General features: G+C 38.0%; 2 protein-coding genes across 4 annotated transcripts in view; one reads left to right on the forward strand and one right to left on the reverse strand.

Annotated features, from left to right (window-relative positions):
• The first annotated feature begins 3,857 nt into the window (after positions 1–3,857).
• The window catches only part of LOC139982977 (receptor-type tyrosine-protein phosphatase epsilon-like), a 150,383-nt gene continuing 127,664 nt past the window's right edge, over positions 3,858–26,576 (forward strand). For 2 of the 3 annotated variants that reach the window (XM_071996266.1, XM_071996276.1), the window contains exons 1-10: positions 3,858–4,130; positions 5,746–6,060; positions 6,506–6,573; positions 7,053–7,281; positions 11,994–12,087; positions 12,914–12,996; positions 15,046–15,449; positions 15,653–15,743; positions 16,853–16,929; positions 18,224–18,260. In XM_071996266.1, coding sequence (XP_071852367.1) covers positions 6,009–6,060; positions 6,506–6,573; positions 7,053–7,281; positions 11,994–12,087; positions 12,914–12,996; positions 15,046–15,449; positions 15,653–15,743; positions 16,853–16,929; positions 18,224–18,260 — 1,135 coding nt within the window. In that variant the 5' untranslated portion in view covers positions 3,858–4,130; positions 5,746–6,008. The remainder of the gene's footprint in view (positions 4,131–5,745; positions 6,061–6,505; positions 6,574–7,052; positions 7,282–11,993; positions 12,088–12,913; positions 12,997–15,045; positions 15,450–15,652; positions 15,744–16,852; positions 16,930–18,223; positions 18,261–26,576) is intronic. The other variant, XM_071996285.1, reaches the window with a different exon arrangement.
• On the reverse strand, positions 24,211–26,418 carry LOC139975561 (uncharacterized). Its single transcript, XM_071983573.1, has 2 exons — positions 26,242–26,418; positions 24,211–25,303 (listed from the first exon to the last, which is right to left on the reverse strand). Exon 2 carries the CDS (start codon positions 25,072–25,074, stop codon positions 24,211–24,213), a length of 864 nt encoding a protein of 287 aa, XP_071839674.1. The 5' UTR covers positions 25,075–25,303; positions 26,242–26,418.

Genomic DNA, 26,576 nt, shown 5'->3' on the forward strand with positions numbered 1-26,576 from the left:
GTTTCCCTTCAAATCAGCAATAAATATGCATCCTGCAAAGATTTCCCAAAAAACTGCCTCATCAGTAGCAATTTCAACCAGAAATTTCTTTAATCAGCAGAAAGAAACGCTTACCAGACAAAACGTCCCTTTACCAAAACGTCCCCGTACCAAAACGTCCCTGCTTTTGGTCAAAACGTCCCCGTTGGTCAAAACGACCCCGTCTATCACATTCATTCAGAGTTGTTAATATATATTAATTTTAAGTTACAATTTGGCTAAGTTACAATTTGGCTAAGTTATCGGCATGCAAGTTGGATTACAGGCGCTAAAATAAATCATGAAGGACTACAACGTTTAATTATATCTGGTATGAAAACAAAAAAATTTATACAAGAGGAATTAAAGAGGAATTAAAAACGAATTTGGATACGTTTACTATACAATACAGATATATATATATATCTATATAGGGAAAATTTTCCACAAAACATCCACACTTGCATTCCAACTGATTATAAAAGCGGGGATTTTTTGACTCACGGGGACGATTTGACTGCGGGGACGTTTTGGTAAAAAGCGGGGACGTTTTGGTCTTAAAAAAGCGTGGACGTTTTGGTAAAGGGACGTTTTGACTGGATACCAAAGAAACGGTTTGTGTTTGAAAGTCAACGTCCCAGTTTGAAGGAAATTCAAATATAAACCACTGTACAGAGAGTAATGTAAAATATTGTTCATATTTAAACTTAAAGTAGTAGAGGTGTTGGGGAAGTGATGTTGATATACCATGTAAATTGTACTATCTTTGCTTTGTTTCTTTTTTTGCTTTTGTTTTTATATGCTGCAAGGGCTTGAATAAGAACAATTGATAGAACTCTTTGAATAATACTCCCTCATTTTAAGGGAAGAATGACACTCCACAGCCATGCATCCATCATCTTTCCTCTAGGCCTGAGGTTGCTTATAACTTTAATAAAAGTTGTTCATACTTTTTCTTACAGACAAGTTTTTCAGACCCAGAATTTTCATTTTTGGATGGCATTGCATTTGCACCATCAGAGACATCGGTTGATGAAGACAGTTTTGTCCAAGAATGCGAGAAAAGTGAAACTTGAGGTATGTCATATATAGTCATCCAATTATGCTGGCATTTTTGCCATTTGAAAAGGATTGTCCAGCCAAAAGTTATATCAAAGAGTACTATAATCTGAACATTCTGGTAAAACTTACATTCAAATCTAATGCTTCGTTCTCGAATATTGACATTTGAAGTTTTCAAATTTTGTACCAAGAATAGGCTTGAAGCATACAGGTGTGATATCATAGCCTAGGTGCACACTCAGGAATAAGTTTTTTGTTTACTTCACAAACAAATTTCTATGCCAAAATTTGAATCATTCATTATGTAAATGCATCACATGTATGCATTGGTATTTAATTCCCATTGGGCAAACAATCAAGTTTGCTTCGATTTCAATTTGGTAGGCCCAATTCGACCAGGGTAGGATACATGACTAAGCTTCAGCTGAACTTATTCGTTTTAATACCCAAAGTACATACACAGGAAAAAATATCCTAGCAGTAAACCAAATTCCGTTGTGAATATCCCAACTCCAAATCCATGTTTCTTGTTCAATCCTGGGCGAAATACTACCGTGACTCTGTGTTATTCCATAGAGTTAGGCCTAATTAGGCCAGTAACATCCACTACGTACACAATCAGAAAAGACATGCAGTCACTAACAAAATATAAAAACGTCCGATCACTATAGTATATATATATATATATATATATATAAAATATTATTAGACAAAACCAGAGAACTACGATATGATTCATAATTGACAAATAGGGAGTAATGTTTTAGAAAATACTATTTCCTAAAACACTACTTATTTGTCAGTTATGAGTCATATCTTATTTCTCTGGTTTTCTCTAATAATATTTTTCTTTGGAGTAAAGGTGAATTTTCTCTATAATAAATATCTATAGCCTATATATATGTTTGTTTCTGTTCTTTTCAGATATCTGTCATGGAATTGCCCCACGCCTTGATGCCTACAACAGTAGAATACCGGCTGCGAACAGCATGATTCATACTGTAGGGTCTGCAAGCAGCATGGGGTCACGTTTGTCAAGTGGTGTAGCGGGCGCATTTTCAGTGCAGACAGTACAATGCACCAAGAAATGTTTGCCATGTATGTACAAACTTTACAAAAAGTGTCAACTCTGATAATTGAGAAATACTGTAGCTTATAAACATAATATCTGACATATACTGCATGTGGGGCTTGGGGAAATGTATGATCCCTATTGTTTTGGGTCATATGAATATTTACAAAATATGCCTTAATCTTGATATGCCAATATCTTTGCAAGTGTAAATGTAGAGTTTAATTAATACGAACTTTGTTTGTACGTGAGTTATGTGAAGTAGATATTCCCTATTTGCCCTGGGAGAAGTTCACAGAAATTGATGAGTTGCATGTGCTGTAAAAATCTTGAAAAGCTAGTGTTTGGCTTATAGGTACCTGCTAGAAAGTTTTCTACTCTGTTCTTAATTTGCTATTCGGCTCCACAAATTACCAAGCCTATAGGAATAGAAGTCAGCAATGGACCAAGTTAGTAACTTGTTTTATGTTTTACACCAAATTTAATGCTTTTAGAATGTTCACATATTTTTGATGAAGCTTAACTATATTAATGTTGCTCATGTTTTAATTTTGCCTTAATTTTATGACAAATATACATTCTGTATATGTGCCTTATAGCATACAGAGTGGCCATTCTGTGATGCAACATTCTGTAAGCTTCCAATCCATTCTTTAATTGGATAAACATTGCCAAATTTTATGACTTGATCAGTGTTTTGAGTATCCAGATCTTATCTTTCAACATGATTCATTCATTACTACCTTTACAACAGTATACTTGTATACTATACTACTATAACACTACACATCTATAGTGAGGAAAATGTAGTCACAATTAAGGGTGCCCCATGGGCATATGTAACGTTTTGATATACCATTTTTATTACACTTGTATAATTGCATTTAAGGTGCTTTCTTTCTTAGCTCATCTGCATTATATTTTTTATCAGCTATATACCAGTTCATAATTATATCTACCGTTCATTATCTACATGTGACCAACTCCTTATTTTTCAGTTTTGCATATACTTTTTTTAGCTTGCCAGGATAACTCTACTTTGCCTTTCTCACTACACTTGTTAGTATATGTTTTCAACATAAATAAAACTTTGATTTTCCATGTTCGGTGCTTTCAGTCCAGATTTTGTATTTCATAATTTGTTTCTTAAGAAGTCTAAATCTTCACATTTCTTGTAAGTAGTCTATTCTTAACCAGTATTTTATTTAATGTTACCTTATTTCTAAGCATTGCCTCATTTGCAAATACTTTCATGCATGTATTTCCATGGAATACATGCATGTATATTTCCTTTGCATTAGTGCATGCAATGGATTTAAAAACATGCTTCAAGCATGAATTGTTTCAAATCCGACGCAAAAAACATGCTTTAAGCATGTACATGTATGAAACATTTCAAATACATGCTTCACGCATGCCATAGTGCATGTGAGGGCATTTTCATATGTGTATTGTTTCAAACCCCGCGCAAAAAACATGCTTTAAGCATGTACATGTATAAAACATTGAGTAATACCTGCTTTAAGCATGTATTTGCTGGAGCATGTAATGTAGCTCATTTACATGCATGTAATTTTTTCAAATACATGCTTCACGCATGCCATAGTGCATGTAAGGAGGGCATTTTCATACATGCATTGTTTCAATCCCCGCGCAAAAAACATGCTCAAGAAATACGCATGCATGTAAAGGGTACTAGAAATTTGTGTAAGGGAAGCCAATCCTGGTACACAGTGGTCAGTTACATGTTGGGTTGAGGTACAGCAGAACTCTCCAATGTACACAGTTTACCTGTCCCAAACTATGGATTTCAGTACTACATCATTGCAGGCACCAAGTAACCTTACCGCAGCTAGCAATAGGGCTGGTTTCATTCAAAGAGGATCAATATTTACAATCACTGATGCTGAAGCTGGTAATACATACTATTGTGTGATACCAGGGTTGGCCTGGCTAAACACAACCTTGTCTCATTATGGTAAGGTAACTGTTATATGTTTTACATTGATTACATTAGTACATGCTCACATTGAAACTCCTAAGATCAAAATTAAGCTTGTTTTACTTTATTTAAAGTGAACTTACAACCCTTGCCATGTTCAGATGATACTAGCTTTGATATCATATATTACTTAGCAAACACTCTGAAGGTGGCAAACAAATACTCTATAAGAGCTTATCATGAAAATAAACGCTGTTGACTTATGATTTCACATTGTTGCCAAATTTTGTACATTTTCAAACATTTTTTATGGGCTTCTCGTGCTGACTATTTGGTTAATTAAAGCAATTAAATATGTCAAAATATTTTTAGAAGCAAAGTGATCAGGGTGCCTCATTTAGAGATCTATTTTGGATCATGATGTTGGATCCTAAAAGGGGGCTTAGGAATTGTCTGCCTTGTCTACCATACAGGGACAGGGCTATGAGACTTCTGTTCTTCTTAGTTATTTTTCTCACTGCAGGATAAACATGATAATACTGTAATATATTTTGTAAAAAACCTCAAAAGTTTTCAAATCATTCTAAAATATCTATAATTGGGTAGTAACTGTAGGATATCTTTAAGAATTTGAATTGAGCAGGTCTGGTGATGCCTTGATCACACAACTTTTTTTTATTTTTCTTCTGGCTCGACAAGTACAATACCCTGTAGTTAAATCATGGTATAAATAAACAATCAGGACATTTGATTACAACAATTCAGTAAATTTGCTTCTGGGAAGGACAATTGGAGAATACTATTGGTTCGTGCAAGCTGTAAACCCTGGTGAATTGATTGTGTTCAGAGATAAATAGTCACTGGCTCTGAGCTTACAGTATGTCTGTGACATGTGTAACCTTAATGTAGGTATGGTACTGCCTATGTCATCAGTTTTACTTTAATATTAATTATCTTCTTATGTTGTATAGGTCTTCAAAACTGCTAAACAGCCATAAAAATATATATAAAACTTGAACTAAAGGTGTTTAGGCATATTCTAACCTTGCTCTTTTGGAAATGTGTTGCTAAAATTGGTCAATTTATTTATAGAAAATCTTGTCTGGGTTTGCTGAATTTGCTGGGTTTTTACCACAATAAATATATTACTATCTCTTAGAATCATTTGCTATAATTCTCCTCAACTACATATGTTCTCTAGTTGTTACATTTGAAGAGTAGCTCTGCAAGTACAATGTAATATAATTTTTCACTGGCAACTCTGATAACTACAATAAAATATCAAGCTCTTGTCCCATTCTCACAGACTGGGGCAGTACAATGTTCTAGTGCAAATGTTTCATCATTGGTATAAACTTATAAACAAGAAGCAACATTATTTACGAATGCTACAGTTTGAGTTGCTCATTGATAGTACAAATACAAAGAAATAATATAAGAAAACGGCAGTCTAGCCTAGTATTTACTCAAACTTTTCATTGGAAATCAGATATGAAGAGACCATTTGTTCAGATCTAATCAATCTGCACTTTACTACTATCAAGCCTTTAAATTTCTTGCACGGGGGGGGGGGGGGGGGGGGACTGTCATGCAGTGGCTTGCACACTCCACTTCTAGTGAGGTTTAATTTTATGTTCCTATTTCCATTCAGAACTTCCTTTAATCAGTGAATCGCCTGAAATAGTCAATATGTCTCAGACCTCTATAACCATTCAATGAAGAGCCTGGGATGAACAAACTGATGTCGGGGATCCACCGGTGGTTGGTTATATTGTGTACTACAGAAAGGATGCAACTGATAGCTGGAGTAATGTTACTATCATTGAATCCAGTCAACTGCTACAGTACACACAGACCAATCTAAAAGAGGACACTATTTATGCATTCAGTGTATCAACTGTTAGGGAAGGGGACATGGGTGAGGGTCCTATGGGTCCACCTATGACTGTCAAGACATTGTGTAAGGGTGAGTTGTCCTAATTAATCTTACCAGTTTTTTTTATTATTCAGATTTTATTTCTTTTCTTAGTTGATTGAAGTTATAATTAGGTCACTATGATAGTAAAATAATCAAATGGTGATGAAGTTGTTAGTATAGTATCCCATGCAATTTTGTTGACAAACAATAGTAATCAGGTGATCAGGGTATAAACACAGATCAATTAATAGGAATAATCAGTTAGGAATCATACACAAATACCAACAGCACATTTAACAATGTATTGGTAAGGACATGCCACACAAGAAATTGCTTAGAAGATTGTGGAAATAAGGTACATTTATAGCTGTTCTGGATATTATTTATTAATGTAATTTAGTATGTTAATGATAGGAAAGTTCCCACATTTTTATCTTACTCTCAGAAACACTCTCATTGTATCCTCACCTTGTTTCATTTCTGTTATTTACAGTACAGAGCACTCCTACAGCTGTGATGGCAACAGTAACAGACTTGAACCAACTGAATGTTACTTGGCAGGTATGCTAAAAATGTATGCATATACTGTAAATGAATAGGAATTTTAAAGTGACTATATTATATAGATGTGCTACACAATATGTTTAACAGTATAGTGAGAAACTAGTCAGGCATAATTGAGCTACTCAGTGAAGTATGCAGAGTACAAGAGAAGGAAAATAGCTGGATTAAAGATGTAATCCTTTAGTGACAAGTGATACTTGAGAAAGATACTTCCCTACCCTAACCTTCCCTTCCCTTCCCTTCCCTTCCCTTCGATCCTTTCTATTGGTTCTAGCTTCCCAATCCTAACCTTACTTAGCCTTCCCATCACATCTCATCTCTTTTCTTCTAACCTCATCTCTTCTTGACTCATCTAGCCAATACATTGAGGACACTATAAACTTAGTCATCAATACTAAATTATTACATAGATGATGCAGTGTCTTCTATGTTATAATTAAGCAACAATAATGAAAGTTTCTATCTTTGATCAATAGGTTGTTGATAATGATATCACTTGCAGTACTGGGATAACTGGTTATACTATCTACTACAAGGTGGATGGTAGTAGTGATAATCCACAGAGAGCAACAGCAGTCTCTGGAAGTACAATGTACACTATCATCGAAGGACTTGAGCCAGGAGAGAATTACATCTTCATGGTTTCCCTTACAACAGATCAGGAAAGCCCCCTCAGTGAAGCATCTATGGCAGTAACAGTGCCAGGTGAGGTCTCATCAATTACTTGTACTAGGATTTACTGTAATGCAAAGTGGAATATAAAAAAAAATGCTTTGTGTGTAATACTGCACCAATAATATTCCAATTTATACCCAAATAAAGTAAAAGCCAACACATTTCTGATAATGCAAGACCTACGACCTACTGATTAATTGTGATCACTTAATTGTTCCATGTAGCTTTTTAGAACAGTTAGAAAAATAGAAATTTACATTTACCAAGAGAAGTACAATGGGATACCAAAGTATTCTTCTGCCAGTAACCTCAGAGGATGGGCTGAGAGTACTGTTACTGCATTTTATGTACATTAGGAAACTGAGTATTAAGTGGCAATATTCAAGACTAGGAATGTGTAGTGTTTGCTGAGTTTAAACATTAATAATGATATAGTGCCTAGAGTAAAAGGTCCAAACAAGTTTAGTTGTTTCATAGTTTCAAACCTTTGAAACTGTTAGAAGAATAGTAAGTTTTTACAAATCTGATCATTGAAAAACAACCGGTTATGTGAACACATCCAATTTATTACACACACTTAGTTACCTCACATATAAAAGCATTATCCTCTAATACTACGCTTTTTTTTAAACAGGGGGTGTGGCTACCAACTATCCAGGCCCTGACTCCTCCTTCCTCTTTTGACCATTCATATGAAATTTATTCAAAATTGGTCAAATTTTAATCATTTCGATAGTGTTGAGGGCAGACAGAGCTATGACAAGCAACATTATAAGAAGCACAAGGACCCACCAAGGGCTCCTTCATAGGTTACCACCAACAGCAATTCACCTAGGGATGCCCATCCCACCGCAATTGTTGGCTGGTGGGGGGGGGGGCTCACAAGGTTTCCCACAGTTGGGACCAGTTGAATCCAGGTCTGTTGGTACTGGAAGTCATCAAAATTATTTACTCCATAGAGTTCATCTCCAACCCACTGTTGTCTGGCAACTAGGAAGCCACACCAGTTCTTTCGGACCCGGACCAACGGTAGACACTGGAGAAGGAGATTGCAGACCTGTTGGAAAAAAAGCAATCAAAAAGTTCCAACCAGGTTATGTTACCGTCATAAGTCTTCTTGACTCCGAAAAAGGGAACAGAGCTTTGGAGGCCCATACTAAACCTAAAGCCCTATGAAGAAACCATTTCTAAAACAAAAGTTGTTCCGGATTGAAACACTATCCTAAATCATTTCAATCCTAGAAAAGGGAATATGGGTCACCTCGTTGGATATGTAGGATGCACACTTGCACATCCCAATCAAGAGAGAGGACCAGAATTTTATGGCGTTCCACTACCTGGGAGTGGATTACCAGTTTGTCGCCCCACCATTCGGCCTATCCAGGGCACCAAGGGTCTTCACCAGGGTAAGCAGATCCATACTGGCATTTCTATGAAGGAAGGGCATAATACTATTTGCATAAATGGACAAATGGTTGATCATTTCATCGGAAGAGGGCTCAAAGAGAGACAAAGACCTCCCTGTTTCCCTCCTGAATGTCCTAGGCTGGATAATGCATAAAACAAGTCATATCTAACACCAACCCAATGTCTCATGTACCTAAGAGCAGTATTAGATCTACAAAGTAGTTGGGTCCTCCCAGAAGAAAGGGTAGATGCCCTCCCACTTCAAATGATGGATGTTCTATCGAAACATTGTTCACAGACTAGAGCATGGCTCAAAATAATCCTGTCCTAATAGCAGATTCTACAAAGTTGCAAACTTTGGATGCAATCACTACACCTACACCTCCTGCAGTGGTACAACCCTCCAAGAATCTGATGAATAAAATGATCCCTGTACCATCGGACTGACAGACGTTCTGTATCTGGTGGGCCAAGCGACACATCGTTTCCTCAGGCAGACCATTCAAAATGAACCACATAGTGTCTGTACAAACATACAACACAGCAAGTGCCTTATAACAATCACAAAGGGGGAACAAAGTCTCACTCATTACTTCAAAGAATATTGATCCTCCTTCTACTGTGTGAAAACACAACATCGACCTTTGCATTTCTCACCTAGCAGGCGGTCAGAACCTGATAACAGACGCTCTATCAAGAGGGCAAGTGAAAGAGACAGAGTGATCTCTCTCCCACATTTGTGCAGAATATGTGTTCAGAACATTTGGTGACCATTTCTGGATCTTTTGGCAACAGCAGACAACAAGAAGGGCCTGTTGTTCTGCTCAAGACTCTTCCACCCAGAAGCATGCACTCTCGTCCATGGATGGACCTATCGACCTGAGCCTTCCCTCCGTGGTGCCTTCTACACAAGGTCCTAGTAACGCTACAAAGGAATGAACCGGAATATGACACTGATAGCTTCATGTTGCCCAACCACACTTGGTTCTCACTACTGCTGAGTCTACTCGTGGATCTTTCACTCAGACTTCCTGAAGGAGGACCCCTTCTAACCCAGTTCAAAAGCAAACTTTACTACAGAGACCTTCACAGTCTACATCTCTCAATGCCGAAACTACCCGGAGACACATGGAAGCATAAGGAATTCCATAAAAAATCACTGAACTGGCAACAGATGCTACAGGGTCTCCAAAACCATCATATATGATTTGAGATTGAGTACTTCTCATGGGCAGCCACTAACTCTCACCATCTGCTGTAAGCTTTCTTCAATAGACATTGCTAACTTCACACAACTCCCAAATGAGGAAAAACAAGAATAGCCATGAAAAGAATTGCAGATCGGCCATTATGGCAGTTCACAACGGCTTCTCAGACGGTTTCAACTCTGGGCAACAACAACAAAACATTGGCCTAGGTCTTGAAGGACATGTTCAATTGTCGTCCACCAACCAAAAAGCTGACTCTGTCATTGTCCATTAATGACGTACTTCAAAACCTTTCAAAACCACCTTTCGAACATACCATTGGAATTGTATAAGACACTCTTCCTGGTCTCATCGGCCTCGCCAAAGCGAAGAAACTGCCTACACAGCTCGATGACCAAACTAGGATTAATGAGGTTCGAACCAGGTGAAGTACGCCTACTACCTGACCCAGAGTTCGTTATAGCCCAGAGGAAATCTTCCTTCCGTCACTAGCCTCAATATCATTGATGACAAAAAAGACAAATGTTGGAGTCCAGACAGGGCACTTAAGTGGTACCTAGAGAAAATAAAGCCAATCAGTACTTCAGGGAGTTATTTATTGTACCAAGACGTCCCTTCACTGTAGCCTTAAAATTAACTCTGTTTAGTTGGATTGTCAATCTAATTAAGCTCAAATGGACAGATGGAGAACAGATAAGAGTTCACGATATTAGGGCTCATGCCACACCCACCCCAATGGAAGATATTATAAAGGTTACGACATGGAAAAATCCTTCTACCTGTCAACTCCTGTTACTTGATTAATTGTGTCAGCAGAGGACTCCTTTGGTAGAGTATACTCAGTGTTCAAGAACATCATGTTCGGGGCCCACCTCCTTATCAGCGGTGCTAGTCTGAATTCATATGTATATAAGGTAGGTAAGTGCAAGTGAAAATTCCCCCAAACCACTTACCTGTTTTGGGAATTTGTTAACCACAAATCTACCTCATATATGCTCACCCACCTTCCCCACCCCGGAACATCTCTTTGATAAGTGAGAAGCCATAGTTATCCCTTCACCTGCACCCAAACACACACTAACATGGCCATTATCACTTATGTTGGTGCCAGTCTCAAGACAGGAGTGCATGGACAGATGATTCTCAAACTCAATAAGCTAAGCTGTACATTCATTAAATAAATTGTTTATTATTGCCAAGCAAGGTCTCCTGTCCTTCTCACTTGTGCCCTGGTAATATGTATTAACCCTCTCATCGCATTCACTTCTAAAGTAGCTTTTTGCTGACACTAGGGAAGTAACGGAATGTGGATCCTAAAGAGGAAGGACGAGTCTGGGCCGGGATGGATGGTAGCCACCACCCCCACCCCCCCCCCATTTAAAGACTTGATCCATTTGAGCGAAGTACTAAAGGATAATGCATATATGTATATGTATATATATATATATCACCAATATATGTCACCAAAAACAGAACTAGTATTGTTCGATACAGGTGACAAACGCCTACAGTGGAATTACGATCTACCTTACCGGTTTCGAACCTCTGGACGTACAATCAGCGTCCATAGCCTAGTGGTTGGGTGTCCGCGTACAGAGCGGGAGGCCCGTGGTTCGAATCCCGGTGGAGGCTGAAAGTTTTTTCACTGTTCTTGATTTTCCAACTCATTACGATTTTCATTTATATATATATATATATATATATATATATATATATGTATATATATATACGCCTACAGTGAAATTACGACCATCGATCCTTACTGGTTTCGAACCTCTGGACATGCAGTCGGCGTCCATGGCCTAGTTTGTAAGGGTCTCCGCGTATATAGCGGGAGGCCCGGGTTCAAATCCCGGTGGAGGCTGGAAGTTTTTTCACTCTTCTGGATTTTCCTTCTCATTACGTTTTCATTTATATATATATATACATATATATATACATACGTATGTATATGAAGTAAGTTAATCCGTAGTTAAGAAATTCCTAAAACAGGTATTATTTCGAGGATTCTAATTGTGTTGCTTCCATACATGCTTCTCTCATACATTAAGCACATTTTCTAGATTTAATTCTCCCTAAAGCTATAGTGTCCATTTAAAAGATAAAGATTGTGTTCCTTTTTTTCAGATGATGACAACAGCATTGCAGTGTTTATTGTCATTCCTGCAGTCTTTGCTATAGCATTGCTCATCATCATCATCACATTTGTGTTAATTTACAGGTGAGCAGACTAATGCTTACATACTTAGAGAGCATTAAAATATGATAAACTAAGCTTCACTTTATTATAATAAATAATAAGTTTCATTTGAAATGTAATTAACAAAGAATGGGATTGCATGTTCTCCCGTTTTGTGATACCACCATCAAGAATTAGTACATCTACTCTGACTACAATCATTGTAGTTTATGTAAGGTAAATCTTGCAGTTATTACATAAAAGACCTGATTACATTTCAAAGTTAATGTTACTTCATCAAATATTGACATTGGCTCCCTTTCAACCAGATTCAAGCAGTAACAATGTTTTTCTAGTACGTATTTTAGTCAGTTTAAATAATATGCAGCAACAAATTTCAAAGTTTTGCTCCATTTTCAAAATTGGTAAAAATAAGTTGACAACATGTGAACTTTGACAAATTTTGTGCGTATTAAATGTGTTTAATTTACTCACATGAAACTTTTTGCAACTATATTTTGAGTGAGCCCAGGAAGATCTGGAGAAACTGGTAATTAATTATTGACCAAGTGCCTAGATATTTTTTAAACTAATATCAACATTTTCCCATATAGTTGGTGTTTAACTTAATTTATTTTTATGAAAGGAATCTTCATTAAACCACAGCCAGGTTTCCTTAGAATTAAAATTATGTGTATCTTTGCAGTATATGGTAAGCACACAAGGCTTGCATCACAGGCATAGCTAGCTATTTTCACAGAAGTTACATTTACCGATTCTATGTACCTATAGGAATTAGTTTGTATCATTTTAATGGTTAATTTCACTCTCACTAAATAGTTACTTTCACTCTTTGAATTATTTTCAGGAAAAGATCCAGAAAAGCATCTCCATCTCCATCAGATCCAACATCCTTTACCAATAATGTCGCAATCGGCATGGAAGATCAAGGTATTTTTCAGCTGATCAGGAATAGACACATAATATTTTCTCTTTCATATTTATTAACATTTAAAACATTCAGTTGCTCCTAGGCCTAAGTCAGGTACCCAAACGAAAATGTGGGTACCCGAATCGAAAACGCACAAAACGGGTACATGTTTACTGGGGGGGGGGGTCGTGTAACTGATACGCGAGTGCTTTCATGATTTCAATAATTCCGTAGGTCTGCATGCTTTTATTAATCAAGACAAACGAATACGTTGATTAATTTCAATAACTTCTTGTAATGTAGATGGTCGTTTTAATTACTTACTATTTCAAATTTTAACCATTCTCGATGATATTTTTGCCCAGTGGATAAAATCAATCACCACCAAAAACGAAAATATTATACTGGTGAAAACAAGTGAAAATTGAAACATTCAATCCATCGCCACAGCAATGGTGTACGTTAAATACTACATTCCCTCTTCAAAAACATAGCACATACCTTCCAAACAATTGCCGATTTCCAGCCAATTGAGAGTTGTAAACAAGGCTACGCAAAGTGTGTTACATTTTTTTTTCTTGCATGCCGATGGTTAGGCAAGATTTTCCCATTGACTTGGTGTAGTGTTAGGCTACCATGTGGTCGAAGATAGCAGCAATAAGGAAAGTATTCCATGGATATTTTAGTTCCATCTAACTGCGTCACAATTTGATCAAATAAACAGATGGTAAAGCTAGATTTCCTCATGGACATAGTGTGGTGTTAGGCTACCATGTGCCACATGGTAGCCTAACACCACACTAATGGTCGAAGATAGCAGTGGTCGAAGATAGCAGCATTAAAGAAAGTACTCTGTGCATATTTTTTGTGCCAGCCAACTCCGTCACAATTTGAGCGAATATACAGATGGTTAGGCTACATTTTAATGTTGACTCTGTGAATTTAGGCTACAATATGTTGGGAGATTTGTCAGGGTTTAACGCAAACATAGTTTGCCCAGTGCACAGGTCTTTGTTGTCATCAAGCAGCTAGTTCTGGTAGTCCATAGCAAGCGCTTTCTTCTCATAGTTGTTGCTACTGTATACGGTTGTGCTTGTGTAAATATTTAAATTCTCAAAATTATTGTATTTTCGTTCATTTATTTCATAGAAGGAAAAACTGGCGGGAAATTTATACGATGTTAAGATGAACTATAGGCTGGATAAGAAAACAAAAATAATCGCAAGTGGCTTATTACTAAATGTTTATTCCAAATGCGATTGCTTGGCGATGAATCGCTACACGGTCACAGCCGTAATGTCTGTTTAATTCAAGTTGAGAGCTGAAGTTTATTACAGAAAAACCTAGTCTAGAATACTTTTGACATGCTGGATTTAAAATAAAACTGTGGGAATCGCGCAATCCTTCGGCTTATGCCAATCCTGGATCGTAGTAAAGAAACAGTCAGTATTTTTCGGCAAGGTTTTTCTTTAGTTCATGTGCATTTGCATTATTTTTTATTATATATCAAAACATTAAATTCAGTTGTTCATAACATAAGGAGTATTGATTGAAAACATATTTCGGAGGTGTGATGTAAGGTGGCATAGTGATCTGCCAGTTATGTACATTGTGCACGGCTTGTTCTCGGGACTAGTTGCTCGGACAAATGATTTGCAGGTAAGATCTCTTGACAGACATCTTTACTTAATAAATGAAGTTCCTTTATCTAGGGAAGGGTGTTGAAAATCTCTAAGAAATTATTGGGAAATGTTTCTTTCACGATGTTATATTTATATCTTTTTTTTCTGTGTGCCTTTAAGTGCATTTCGCTATTTACGTGTACCCTATGATATGAATGCTTTATTTTGGCCTCTTCATACAGAGACTTGTATGTATCTTGTTATGCAATATCCATCTCATATAATTGCAAACGTACATAGCTTGAACATCTTGATTCCAGTAGATGTTCATGGAGAATGTAAAACCCTGGTTTTCATATTATGTTTATAGTTAATCATTTCATAAGATTGTACAGGTAAATTATCTTCTTCTAACTATATAAGTTTCTTTTTCTTACGTTCCTATAGATTTGCCCACAGAAGTCAAAGACAAAACTGAGTATAAACCCCTTGAAAGAAATGAAATGCTAAAATCACCAGATCAATATTACAATCTTAATCAACCAGTCAGTGGAGACCAGGCTGAAGGATATGAAGTGCCTCAAGACAAAATTAGCAGCTTGGTTGAATCTGGTTCAACGTATGAGGCTGTTGGATCCACAGTGGTATCAGAAGCATCTACAGAGAGAGAGTTAAAACAAGACAATGATTATGAGGACCCTGATGATATTAAACAATATGCAGGTGTCTACATCAATGTAGACACTGCCAAAAAGACAACACCACCAAAACTAATCAAAGTGTCCGAACTTCAAGACTACATGAGCAGAGGCAGAAGAAATGTCATCAAGGATGTTGTCAAGGAGTTTATGGTGAGTATATATCTGTTATTAAATTATGTATTTCAAGATGTGCAAAAATTATCTTCATTTTTCAAGTAAAGGGTAGACTTAATTTGAGAGATTATTGTAATTATAAAATACTATTAACTGATACTGTCAACTGTACATTGTAGTTCATGTACAGTTCAGCTGTGGAGAAATAAGATCACCACCACTTTGTCTTTATTAACCAGGTTCTTCCGAGGGGTTGGCAACATCCGTGTTCTGAAGCGATTCAGCATGAAAGTTTGAAATCAAAGAACAGCTTGTCTAAGACCATACCATGTAAGTACCTCTGTTTATGAATGTTATCTTTATGAATAAATTGCCTGTTTACAGGATAACTTTGCATTGTGACATATATTTTTCTAGTAAATGCATGATGACAAACAAGCAACCTACACCAAGTGATCACACCTTTTGTTCACTGTTAAACGATAAGCTTTAGAGACTATTCAAATTTGAATGTTTGTTTAGTGTTTAATGTTTGCTCATGAGTGAAAAAATGCACACCATTCCAATAATGTGAGATGTGATGTTATATTTTGCATGCACTATTCCATTCTGTTACTGTAGAATTCACTATGTTACTCCTCATTAGTGCAAGAATTGTTAAGATTCTACAGCAATAGTATATATTGAAGCAATATAACACTGTATAAGCCATTTGAATTGTCATCAAAGAACATAATTTATGCATCCTGCAGGAAACATTTGCAGTACATTTGGTTACCTTTGGCAACTGTTATGTTCTTATTGAAAAATGATGAAGATAGATTGAAGTAAAGTTACACTAACTTCAAATACTATCACTTGGAAAATTATCTTCCAAATTCATCACAGCTCTTAGTGTGGTGAAGTGTTATACCTACTTAAAAGACACACGTGTAACACATAGTGCTTAATTATATTCTGAGGAATGGAAACAGGAAATAGAATTGAGGTATTAACATTAACTGTTGATTCCAATTGAAAATACATCACAAATATTTTACATCTGGAAAAATGCACTACCACTGGTTCATATCTTTGAAGATGTGAATCTATATTTTCAATGTTCCAATCCGATTTTTATAGGACACAAGAGTTACTGGTAATATGTATAATGTCTATTAAAAAGTGGATAATATGTATAACTGTACATCCAGTTTTTGATGTCCTGTCCACCTGGTTTAGTATTTTGCATGTTGGTAGCCTGTTCAAACATATAGTGCATGCATGGTAATTATGTTTATTATCACCTTTTTTTAATGTCATGTTTTCTGTGTCCACCGTTTGCTACATAATCCAAACATATATTTAGACATGAACATTGTTCATGTCCAAATATGTTTCCCATAACAGCTCATCCAACTGTGTCGATGTTTTTCTTTTGAATCTTGTAATTTTACAAGATGATCATACAAGAGTAAAGTTACAGGTATCTGGGAACACAGGAGAGTCAGATTATTACAATGCCAGCATTATAAAGGTAAATATCAGTTAAACTGCCGAGCACTTGAAGCAGATTACTTTGCTAGCTGAAGAAGAATCTTCATTGCAAGCTTGTGCCATTGCATATGGGTAAAGGGTTATATTGGGGTTTTTTATGGTTCTTGCTACAGTGCAATATTATCTCATTGTTTCTTCATCTACTAGTTCTACTAGTTCATGGCAGATGGTGTGAGAACATGCTAACTACATATATATAGCATTTTAAATAGTAAATCTAGCCTATTGCTTGCTTATATCTTGCTTTAAATTTCTTTTTCGTTCCGGTTTTCATATTGCTAACTCTCATGTTGCATGAATGAAATATGTATCTAGTGATGTATTATTGCTGTGACAGCATTGGTATGGGTTACAAATTTTCTGCATGTACTTGCATAGGGCTGATGATATTTATTAATCGATCCAGTAGATTCTCATCCATTACAAGCTTTTTTTTATTGTTACCTTGTCTTTCATTTAAAATATAAAATTGCAAACAGTGTGACATTTCCTGTTTATACTGAGCAAATAATTACAGCTATTAAAGAGGGTTTCATTTACTTAATTGAGTGCTAAACAGTTTAACAATATTTTTCCCTATGAATTAGTGAAGCTTCATACCAAGTTAGACCAATAACATCATTAAATGTGTCATATTGATAGAAATACTACCATAATATGAATCTCATATGGTGATAAAAGTCTACTTTTGACAAATATATGTTACTTGTGATAATTTGTCGTTATGACGGTTCAAAATGGCAATATTTTATATTATATATATGTTGTACTTATTTGATTATCTACTTAAAAAAAATTGCAATAATACAGAGTAGCCCCCAATGGAAAATTCTGCTATAAAGTTTACTGTTGCTCAGTGACACTTTTTTTTTTCTATAACTTTGTGTTGGCTGTAAAGTATCCATCACTACTAAGTAATTTGAAATATTACTACACTTTAAGGGCAGATAATCATTGAATATGTCAAAGCAGTTGTGCTAGAAAATGCATTATAGTTCCTAGTTTCCCATATTTATCAATTTTATGCAATTTCCTGTACTTTATTTTTAGCAGTAGATAAATGGTGTAATTAACAGTTGCTATCCTCATCTGCTTTATTTCTTTCCTTCTTGTAGGATATTTAGTCAAAATATGAACTATAAATTGCTTTCACACCTTATGGAATTCATTCAGGATAGTTTTGTCGAATAACATATTCCATTTTAATGAAAATTGAACCGTTTATGGAAGTAGAAGTAAAATATGAATGATTAAGTACTATATTTCATTTTCAGGCACAGCAAGGAAAAGCAAGATTCATAGCTGCAATAGGTAAACCATTCTTGTCAAAGATATTTTACTGTTATTATCCACACATTTGTATAAGGTGACTTTCATCTGCTCATACCATAACTTATTTGTTTCTTCATTTACTTCAGAGGGGTTTGATAAGTCATAACATGACTTTTTTCCTTCTATTTTTACAGTTTCATAGCAGGTTTGTTGCTGATTGTAACACTAGACAGTGTTATTCTTGAGCTGTTATTACTATACTGCGAGAGTGAGAAGTTACCAACTTAGAATTCTAAATTCTAAATATAAATTTAAAACAATCAACACACTTTGTGAATACTATAATATTTGAAAATAATACATGTAGCTACCTTAAGTTACAAACTAGCTTTTTAACTGAACTATGAACCCCTATGTGAGGATACGCAGGAATAAATAGGCAGGAGAGAGTGCTGATTTCTACCACCGCTTGTTCTGGTGGCTGAGGGGTTTATTACTTCTTCTCTCACATAGCATGGTCGAGATTATATTATATGATTACGTAACAAAAAGGACGGTGCAGCACCTTCAGGTAACTTTCCTGAAAGATAATAAAACATAAAAATAAAGTCACATAAAATTGTGTACCAGACTAACTCTACTCTCTGTGACCCAATTAGGCTGGTTTCCACACTGTCTGAATAGCTACAATGACAAGGGTAGAACTGGGAGCACCACTAGACTTAACACATAATAGTAATAATGATGAGATTGCGACATTTAAATCTCAGCACGCCTGCCTTCCAATCTCTCTGTCCATTTATGGGCAGAGCATTACACTTATAAAACAATAACACAACTTATCTAGTCAATTACATCTCAACCAGTTCCCAGTACACAGAACGTGTAACTTATTACAGAGTACATCGTTTAACAACTAATTGTGGTTACCACAGCAGCGAGAGACATTTTGTCCAAAACCAATATCAACAGAGGTGAATTTAATCTTAATCAGTGCTGGATAACACATAAAGTGGTGAATATAGAAAGAAAATACCTTAATGAATAATTAGGTGTTACTCAAGCTCACTTGGGTGGCTTGCCTATTACGTACACATATATTCAACGATAACATGGGCGCAGCCATCTTGTTTGTTGTGAGAGGGCGCTCTATCGGAATATAGTACGAAAATACCTTATACACAGTAATTCACCGTAAGGCACGCTTAGCCTAGACAATGAAACACACGAATAACACGATTCCCTCGAATACAACAATAACAAGGCATGTGAACTTATAATAACATATTTTAAGAGTACAAAACTTACTAAGCCCTTGAAAATACTCAAAATGAACTTGAATACCATCGTGATGCATTCTCGAAACAATAAACCTAGGCCTAATACACAATATCACGATAGGCTAACCCACGCTGAGAATAGGTCCACGTTGTACAAACTAAAATACAATTTGTGAGTCACAAACTCACTTATACTTCCCTATACTAACATGAGCAAAAGCTTAAATATAATATACATAGAATTACCTCAATTACTTCTTAAAAAGCGACATCTTCAGCAATAAACTCTACATTTCTAAAGAGCGTAATACTTGTTTCGTGTTCGTTGTAATGATAATGTGACAATGGGTACAGCAACGAACGCCGAAAGGAACAGATGTGCAACCAACACATGGCTCCCTGTGGGATGCACTACACTCCCCTGCTGAACTAAGTTTGTCCCCAAACTACTTAGGAAATAAAACTTCAACAACAAATGAAAAACAAGATAGAAAATATTGAAACTGATCGTCAACCCTTATGGAAAACGAGAATATCGAGCACTGTATCACAACGAATGCCGTAAAACAACTGTACTAAGCTACCAACTAGTGAGCTTAACTTGTAAGTATAAGACTCAAGTTTGAATTGCCACAGTACACAACAATATAATAGGCATTTCAATACGATGCAAGGTGAAACTATCAACATGAAATAAAAGTATTGATAATACAGATGATAAATAATGCTGCCAAAATGCAACACAACTTACGACTTCAAAAACAATAGGATATCTTGTCAGCAAAGCCAAAAACAATAAGGAAACTCTGACTAGAACTATGTTTACTTAACACTTTTAGGGACGTTGTATGGATTTGTATGTTGCCCCCGGTTCACTCTACAGCTACGAAGCAGTCGTGGTTGCTCGTCATCGGATGAATAGAGAGAAGAATCGTCAGAACTGTCACTTAGGTATGATGTTGGAACCGTCAGTCGAGGCAAGGACATATCTCTAGTATCGGTGTTGTTAGGAAGATTTCCATGGAGTAGTGGAACTGGTTGACTGGGTGATGGACAAGGACGTATTTCCCTCCTGTGAACCATTTTGTTTGGACCAGAGCCATCGGCGAGCTGAATTTCGTACACAGAGTTGTCGTTTGGACGGGATAGAACCTTATAGACATCAGCTCCCCACTCATCTGCAATCTTGTGTCTTCCCCGGGGGTGGCTTTTGGTGTATACGTTGGTACCCACTTTCAGTAGCTTTTCCTCAGCACGTTTGTCAAAGAGTCGTTTACGTGCTGCAGCCTGATGTTTTAGAGTCTCCCCTGCTTTCTTGTGGGCCATCTGGAGAGCTTCATTATGTTTGAAAATCCACTCATCTACTGAATCTGAGGTTTGAGAGTGGGGTTGACTCAACAAGAAATCTACAGGTAAAATAGGTTCCCTGCCATACATCAGATAAAACGGTGAAAACCCAGTTGAGGCATGAGGGGTACAGTTGTAAGCGTACAGTACTTCTGGTATATACTCAGACCAGCTTCTTTTCTTGGAGGGTGGAAGTGTTTTTAACAGATCATGTAGAGTTCTGTTAAACCTTTCTGCTTGGCCATTACCCTCTGGGTAATAAGGGGTAGTTCTTGTTTTGGTTATGTTATGAATCTGACATAACTGTTGAATTAATGCCGATTCAAAATTCCTTCCTTGGTCAGAGTGCAATCGACGAGGGGCCCCAAATAGTAAAAACCAATGTTGGGCGAGCTTCTTAGCGGTGGTCTGTGCAGTTTGGTCTTTTGTTGGTATTGCCTTCGTGAATTTGGAAAATATATCCGTGATGATGAGTACATTTTCCTTACCCGCTGTATCCCACTCCAGGAAAGTAAAATCAACTGCCACTATGTCATTTGGTTTGTTGGCCACAATACTTCTTAACGGTTCTCGGATCTTTGGTTGGTTCTTAGCACGAACACACCGATCGCATCCTTCGCAGTATGCTATTACATCACTGGATAGCTTTGGCCAGTAACAACGCTGTTTTACCAGCAACGTCGTCCTCTTACCACCTTGGTGACCACACTGATCGTGGCAAGCTTTCAGCACCTCTTCCCGTAGGACTTAAGGAAGCAACAGTTGGTTGGTGTTGTTTTCAGGACAAGTCCTATACAGTAAACCATCCATCTCGTGTAACTTATCCCATTGTTTGACCAGGAGAGACAATTCCTTATTCTGTCTCCGGTCAGTCATCGAAGGTTTGGTATTTGATAACCAACTTTCGTAGAATCGACTGATGGTGGGGTCTTTCTGCTGGAATTCTCTGAGTTGTTCCCTAGAATATGAAGGAAATACTAGTGGTGACGTCACTGGGCAGTTGATTTCTTGCTTCGAACCAGAAATTGCTGCAACTGTGGCCATTTGTAGATCCTCAGGGACAATTGTGCACATGGGGGTACATTCAGCAGATGGAGCAATATCCGGGGTGTCGGACAAGGGCGGTATTCGGGAAAGGGCATCTGCTACGGTGTTAGATTTTCCAGGCTTGTAAAACGTCTTAAAGTCAAATGCAGCTAGGGCACCCACCCAGCGTTGAGAAACTGCATCCAGCTTAGCATTTCCCAGATGAGCTAGAGGATTACTATCTGTATATACAACCAACTTGTGCCCCAGCAAATACTCCCGAAATTTCTCTGTGACTGCCCACTTTAACCCAAGCAGCTCTAGCTTGAAACTGGAGTATTTATCCATGGTCTTTTCTGATCCACGGAGAGTTCTACTGGCAAAGGCAAGTACTCGCCGCTTTCCATCCTGCACTTGGTACAACACAGCTCCCAATCCGCATAGTGACGCATCTACTTCCAGTTCGAATGGCAAGGTGTAATTTGGGTATGCCAACACAACATTCTCACATAATTTCTGCTTCAGAATTTTGAAAGCTTCTTGGTGTTCGTCGGACCACGTAAAAGGAACAGTCTTAGTACTCTTCTGTTGATGCAGGCAGGTAGAGACCAAAGTGTGAAGTGGTTTGGCCGTTTGTGAGAAATTATACACAAACCTCCTGTAAAAAGAACAGAATCCTAAAAAAGACCGAAGCTCTTTAACATTCCGCGGTGCAGGCCAGTCTTTAACTGCCTGGATCTTGTCTGGACTTGGCATCACCCCAGCACGGGTTACTTTGTGACCAAGATAGGTCACTTCACGCTGGAAAAATGTACATTTGGACGGCTTGATCTTCAGACCTTGTTGTTTCAATCTATCAAACACCCGCTGCAGATTGGTCAAGTGATCTTCAAAGGTCTTGGAATACACTAATATGTCATCCAGATAACATAATACAGACTGGAAAAACTGGTCATGAAGGCAAGTCTGCATGAGGCATTGAAACGTACCTGGGGCATTAGATAATCCAAACGGCATGCGGTTGAATTCATATAAGCCGAACGGCGTAATGAAACCTGTCTTATGTCTGTCGGTCTCTGCCATGGCAACCTGATGGTACCCGGAAAGGAGGTCAATAGCAGAAAACCACTGAGACCCATGCAGTGCGTCGATTGAATCCTCTATCCTTGGGATGGGGTAGGCGTCTTTAATTGTTTTCTGATTGAGTTTCCGGTAGTCAACACACATTCGAAGGCTACCATCTGTTTTCCGTACTAGAACAAACGGAGAGGCATAAGGGCTGGTACTTGGTCTAATTACTCCCTTGTCTAGCAATTTCCGAATGTGTTCCCTTACTTCTTCCCATTGGGACGGTGGAATACGACGGAATGGTTGTCTGACAGGTACTTCATCGGTGAGAGGTATCTTGTGGGAGACACCTTCTGCATTGCCCAGGTCATCATCTGATGAAGCAAATATCTCAGCATTTCTCCGTAGAAGGTCAACAGCTTTGTTTCTTTGATCTTCTGTCAGGCTATCAGGGAGAGGAACTTTCCAGCAGGGCTCTCTCTGTGCAGTATCAACTGAAACATGTACATGCTGCACACTCGACTTTACTTTTGTGACAGATAGTGAGTCATCATGAATAACAGATGGGACTTCCAGCTTTCCCAGAGGCGTTCGGGGCTGTAAAACAACATTTTCTTTAGTGAGATTCAGTACCTGCAGATTCAATTTCCTACCAGTCCGGTTTAACGTTGATCCAACAAATATACCCTTAGGCAATTGGGTTAGTGGCTCCACCACAACCTCATCAGAACCATGCACAAAAGGACAGGAGACTGATATAAATTTAACAGACTCAGGTGGCACGATAACTCTAGTCCCACAGACTCTCACCAGTCCTTGAATATTTGGTTGGGGTTTGGCTTTTGGTGTATCTGTCGAGAGACCTAACTCCTGAACAAGGTAAGCTGGGTCCATATCCTTGATGACATTTAGTCCAACCAGCATGGGCGGGTCTCTGTCCGCTGCCAAAACCAGAATTCCCCTGCCAACTATGATTTCTTTCCCAAGCTGAATGTCAGCTTCAAAATAGCCTAAGTAGGGCATTTCGACGTCATCGGCAGAGCTGATCTTGAGCCAATTGATGTGTTCTAAGGGTGTATCGCCAAACAGATCATAAAAACACCTCTTTGATAGGATGGTAACCTCAGAACCTGTATCCAGAACTGCTTTGACCGTCTTTCCATTTACAAGAACCGTCGTGGTTTGGCATGCACCTACAATCTCCACTCCCTGTGAGCCCTGCTCTTTAACTGGACCACCCAGTACCTGGCTCACGGAACTGGGCGAACTTAGTTTCCCGATGGCACATTAATTGGAGTTGGGCTCTGGCATTCTGATGCATAATGCCCCATCTGGTGACAACGTCTGCATTCTATGTCTTTCCTGTCAGGTCTGGGCCGCCCCCTACCTTTATACCGTTGACCCTCTCTCTCCAATCTTTCTAGTTGTGAAACAGCAGAAAGTTGGTGAGTAGCAGCTTCCGTACTATTAACAGCTGCTCGTCGAGTACGCCTCGGTACGAAATCGCTTTCCTCTTCCGCCAAATCAAGTGCCCAGTCCCTTAATTTAATGAAGGTTTTTCCTTTATCTTCTTTCATGAGCCTCTTCCACTCCCGTCGCAGCACTCCATCTAACAATCCGTCCAGAAACTGTTCTTTGATGGCAGTTTCAGGTTTGGGGGCGCCAGGGATCTTTGCAAATTCATCTGCGAGAGCCATCAATCTGAAAGCAAACTCAGATACAGTTTCACCATCTTTTTGCACACTACTACAGATTTCCCGCATCACCGAACCTTGACTCCTCCGTTCTCCAAAGGTCTCACAGAGTGTACGGAGGATGGCATCTGCATCGGAGGACACTTTATCTGGCTGGTGCCTTATTTCTTGCCTGGCAGCTCCGGCTAGGTACGTCATGACAAATTCAGTTGCATCGGTCCCTTGCAACCTTCTCAACTTCAATGCTGTACGGATGTCCGCCACAAAGGTCATCACTGGCAGGCCATCAGTCCCGGTGAAAGTAAGCAGCTTCCTTTCACTGGGCAAAACGTATACCGTATTAGGTTGCGCATCTGGTTTTCCCACCTTTGCTCTAGCCAGTTCCGCCGCCAGCCCATCCAACTGCTTCTGGAGGTCCTTAAGTGCCCTGGACGACATACTGCCACCGCCCTTTATCTCGTTGATGCCTTATTTGTTCTGCATGTATCCCACTTCTGACACCATTTGTGAGGATACGCAGGAATAAATAGGCAGGAGAGAGTGCTGATTTCTACCACCGCTTGTTCTGGTGGCTGAGGGGTTTATTCTTCTCTCACATAGCATGGTCGAGATTATATTATATGATTACGTAACAAAAAGGACGGTGCAGCACCTTCAGGTAACTTTCCTGAAAGATAATAAAACATAAAAATAAAGTCACTTAAAATTGTGTACCAGACTAACTCTACTCTCTGTGACCCAATTAGGCTGGTTTCCACACTGTCTGAATAGCTACAATGACAAGGGTAGAACTGGGAGCACCACTAGACTTAACACATAATAGTAATAATGATGAGATTGCGACATTTAAATCTCGGCACGTCTGCCTTCCAATCTCTCTGTCCATTTATGGGCAGAGCATTACACTTATAAAACAATAACACAACTTATCTAGTCAATTACATCTCAACCAGTTCCCAGTACACAGAACGTGTAACTTATTACAGAGTACATCGTTTAACAACTAATTGTGGTTACCACAGCAGCGAGAGACATTTTGTCCAAAACCAATATCAACAGAGGTGAATTTAATCTTAATCAGTGCTGGATAACACATAAAGTGTTGAATATAGAAAGAAAATACCTTAATGAATAATTAGATGTTACTCAAGCTCACTTGGGTGGCTTGCCTATTACGTACACATATATTCAACGATAACATGGGCGCAGCCATCTTGTTTGTTATGAGAGGGCACTCTATCGGAATATAGTACGAAAATATTAGTAATTCACCGTAAGGCACGCTTAGCCTAGACAATGAAACACACGAATAACACGATTCCCTCGAATACAACAATAACAAGGCATGTGAACTTATAATAACATATTTTAAGAGTACAAAACTTACTAAGCCCTTGAAAATACTCAAAATGAACTTGAATACCATCGTGATGCATTCTCGAAACAATAAACCTAGGCCTAATACACAATATCACGATAGGCTAACCCACGCTGAGAATAGGTCCACGTTGTACAAACTAAAATACAATTTGTGAGTCACAAACTCACTTATACTTCCCTATACTAACATGAGCAAAAGCTTAAATATAATATACATAGAATTACCTCAATTACTTCTTAAAAAGCGACATCTTCAGCAATAAACTCTACATTTCTAAAGAGCGTAATATTTGTTTCGTGTTCGTTGTAATGATAATGTGACAATGGGTACAGCAACGAACGCCGAAAGGGACAGATGTGCAACCAACACATGGCTCCCTGTGGGATGCACTACACCTATATCAGTTGAATATGTTACTTTTAGGTGATTTAACCAACAAAGTAATTCACCTTTAATTTTTTCAACACTTAAAGGTGTAAACCATATACCTTAACTTCAAAACTACTTTGTGCCATTAGGCTTTGATGAAACAATCATCACTGAAATGTTCAAAACTGTC

The sequence above is a fragment of the Apostichopus japonicus genome, chromosome 2, assembly GCF_037975245.1.
Source record: "Apostichopus japonicus isolate 1M-3 chromosome 2, ASM3797524v1, whole genome shotgun sequence".
In the NCBI taxonomy this organism is placed as follows: Eukaryota; Metazoa; Echinodermata; class Holothuroidea; order Aspidochirotida; family Stichopodidae; genus Apostichopus; species Apostichopus japonicus.

Coding starts and splice junctions, on each gene's coding strand:
- LOC139975561 (XM_071983573.1), bottom strand. CDS start 25,074: ATGTCGTCCAGGGCACTTAAGGACCTCCAGAAGCAGTTGGATGGGCTG.